Source organism: Arachis ipaensis, chromosome B05 (genome assembly GCF_000816755.2).
Source record: "Arachis ipaensis cultivar K30076 chromosome B05, Araip1.1, whole genome shotgun sequence".
Taxonomy (NCBI): domain Eukaryota; kingdom Viridiplantae; phylum Streptophyta; class Magnoliopsida; order Fabales; family Fabaceae; genus Arachis; species Arachis ipaensis.
Genome location: NC_029789.2, coordinates 66,822,173 through 66,823,975, shown reverse-complemented (window position 1 = coordinate 66,823,975; position 1,803 = coordinate 66,822,173). Strand labels below are relative to the sequence as shown.

At 31.9% G+C, this 1,803-nt stretch overlaps 1 protein-coding gene across 3 annotated transcripts in view; it reads left to right on the top strand.

Moving 5' to 3' along the window:
• Window positions 1–1,803, top strand: part of LOC107643682 (mitotic checkpoint protein BUB3.3) — an 11,290-nt gene that overhangs the window by 2,419 nt on the left and 7,068 nt on the right. Inside the window, exons 4-8 of one of the 3 annotated variants that reach the window (XR_001621003.2) lie at window positions 9–275; window positions 460–532; window positions 1,056–1,136; window positions 1,223–1,296; window positions 1,409–1,517. Coding sequence is in view for 2 of the 3 variants with exons in the window: in XM_016347401.2 (XP_016202887.1) it covers window positions 9–275; window positions 460–532; window positions 1,056–1,136; window positions 1,215–1,296; window positions 1,409–1,513 (608 nt within the window). In the remaining variant the exon portion in view is untranslated. Of the gene's footprint in view, window positions 1–8; window positions 276–459; window positions 533–1,055; window positions 1,137–1,214; window positions 1,297–1,408; window positions 1,530–1,803 lie in introns of those variants that run through there. The other 2 variants (XM_016347401.2, XM_016347402.2) reach the window with 2 other exon arrangements.

The following is a 1,803-nucleotide window of genomic DNA, read 5'->3' as shown; positions in this document are numbered from 1 at the left end:
GTTAGTAGCCTTCATTATTGTAGGTCAGTTGATCACAGGTGGTTTTGATAAAAAGTTACTGCTGTGGGACATCCGTATGGAGAAGGCTGTTTCGTGCTTGAGACGTGTAGCTGCAGAAATTGACTCCATGTCTGTCTTGGGGTTTAGTCTTACCGTAGGCATTGAAGCATCAGTGCAAGTTTTCGATTTACGTAAATTTGACGCGGCAGTTCATTCAAAGGAACCATTCAGTGGTACACATTTAAGATGTGTCAGTTCAATTCCTTATGCAGAAGGTATGAACTATGAAATCTATGATTTATTTCTTTTTTGATGAGCTCTATCTGAGTTTATCTTGTCAACATAAACCTTGTTGCATTGACTGGTTTAATGCACTCTAAAAAGTTATGGAAAGAACCAAGTCATTTGTTATATATCATAGTTCAGGGAGGCAACTTTGAAGTCTGATTATTATTGCAGGATTTGCAGCTGGATCAGTAGATGGACGTGTAGCATTGCAGATTTCAGATTCATCTGGTTCAAATGAAAATGGGTCAGTTATTGATGCTGACGTTATTCATAGATTGATTTTTGTCCAAATCTTAAAAAATAAAATATCTAACAAAATTCTACAAAGAGGAAAAAAACAAAAACAGATACATATGTTTTACTTTGCTTTTGTACGTTTTTTTCCATTCTTGTACATAACAAAAGAACTTGCTCACTAGTTGAAAAACTAATGAACTGTGTTGTTTGCAATCACTCCAGATATTTTATTATTATAGTTTAGTTCCCGTAATTTGTACTACTTTCCTCCAGTTTACTATTACAGATTTGTCGAAATTATACTCAGGATAAATTCAATGTTGAATGAGAGACTGCAGTTATTTAATATAATTCATCTAGTTTGATTGTTGTATTTTTCTGATTACAAATTTTCTAGAGTTGATTTTCGAAAGTATGTCAGTGAAATGCTTAAACACATTTGCAACTTCAGTTTTTATGTTTCCAATTTCAGCTACCTTTCATCTTGTTTCTCAACTGTTCTAATACAATGCTATATCGCACTCTCACAGATATATTTTTCGGTGTCATCCAAAATCAAAGCAAGGAAAGCATCATTTAACACCAGTGAATGACATTGCATTCAGTCCCATGTATGTGCCTTCTTGCGTATAAGTTGCTATTTTGGATTAGGAAGCTAATAACTTTTATTAATTTAACTTCTGTTTTAGGATCACAGGTGCTTTTGTCACAGGTGATAATGAGGGTTATGTTACCATATGGGATGCTAAAAATAGAAAAAGACTAATTGAGGTATTTGCCCAATTATGTTTTGCATTTGTATCTAATAAATATTAATATTAGAGGATTGTAATCAGTTCAGTAGCTTTTTCTTCCTATAATACAGTTTTTTTCTCAATTTCAGTTGCTTAAATATCCAAATAGTGTTGCGTCCTTGTCATACAATCACGACGGACAACTTATGGCTGTAGCATCAAGCCATACATACAAAGAAGCTAAGAAAACGTGAGTAGTTCTCCTTTTATGTCTTCTGTGAATTTTATCAATTGAATTTTCGCTTATTTTGTTAATGAACGATGAAGAACCTCTTCCTATCTATTACTCACTAGACGTAACTTCTGGAGAAAGTATAACTGAATAAGAATTAACTTAGTTAGTCAACATTATCCAACTTTTATTTTTAAACTAGAATAAGACCCTTTAGATTTTGTAGACTCAAATAAATGATAGCAACGATTAATAAATATTATAAAATAATTTTAAATACATATTTATAAATATGAATAAAAAAATATTTTG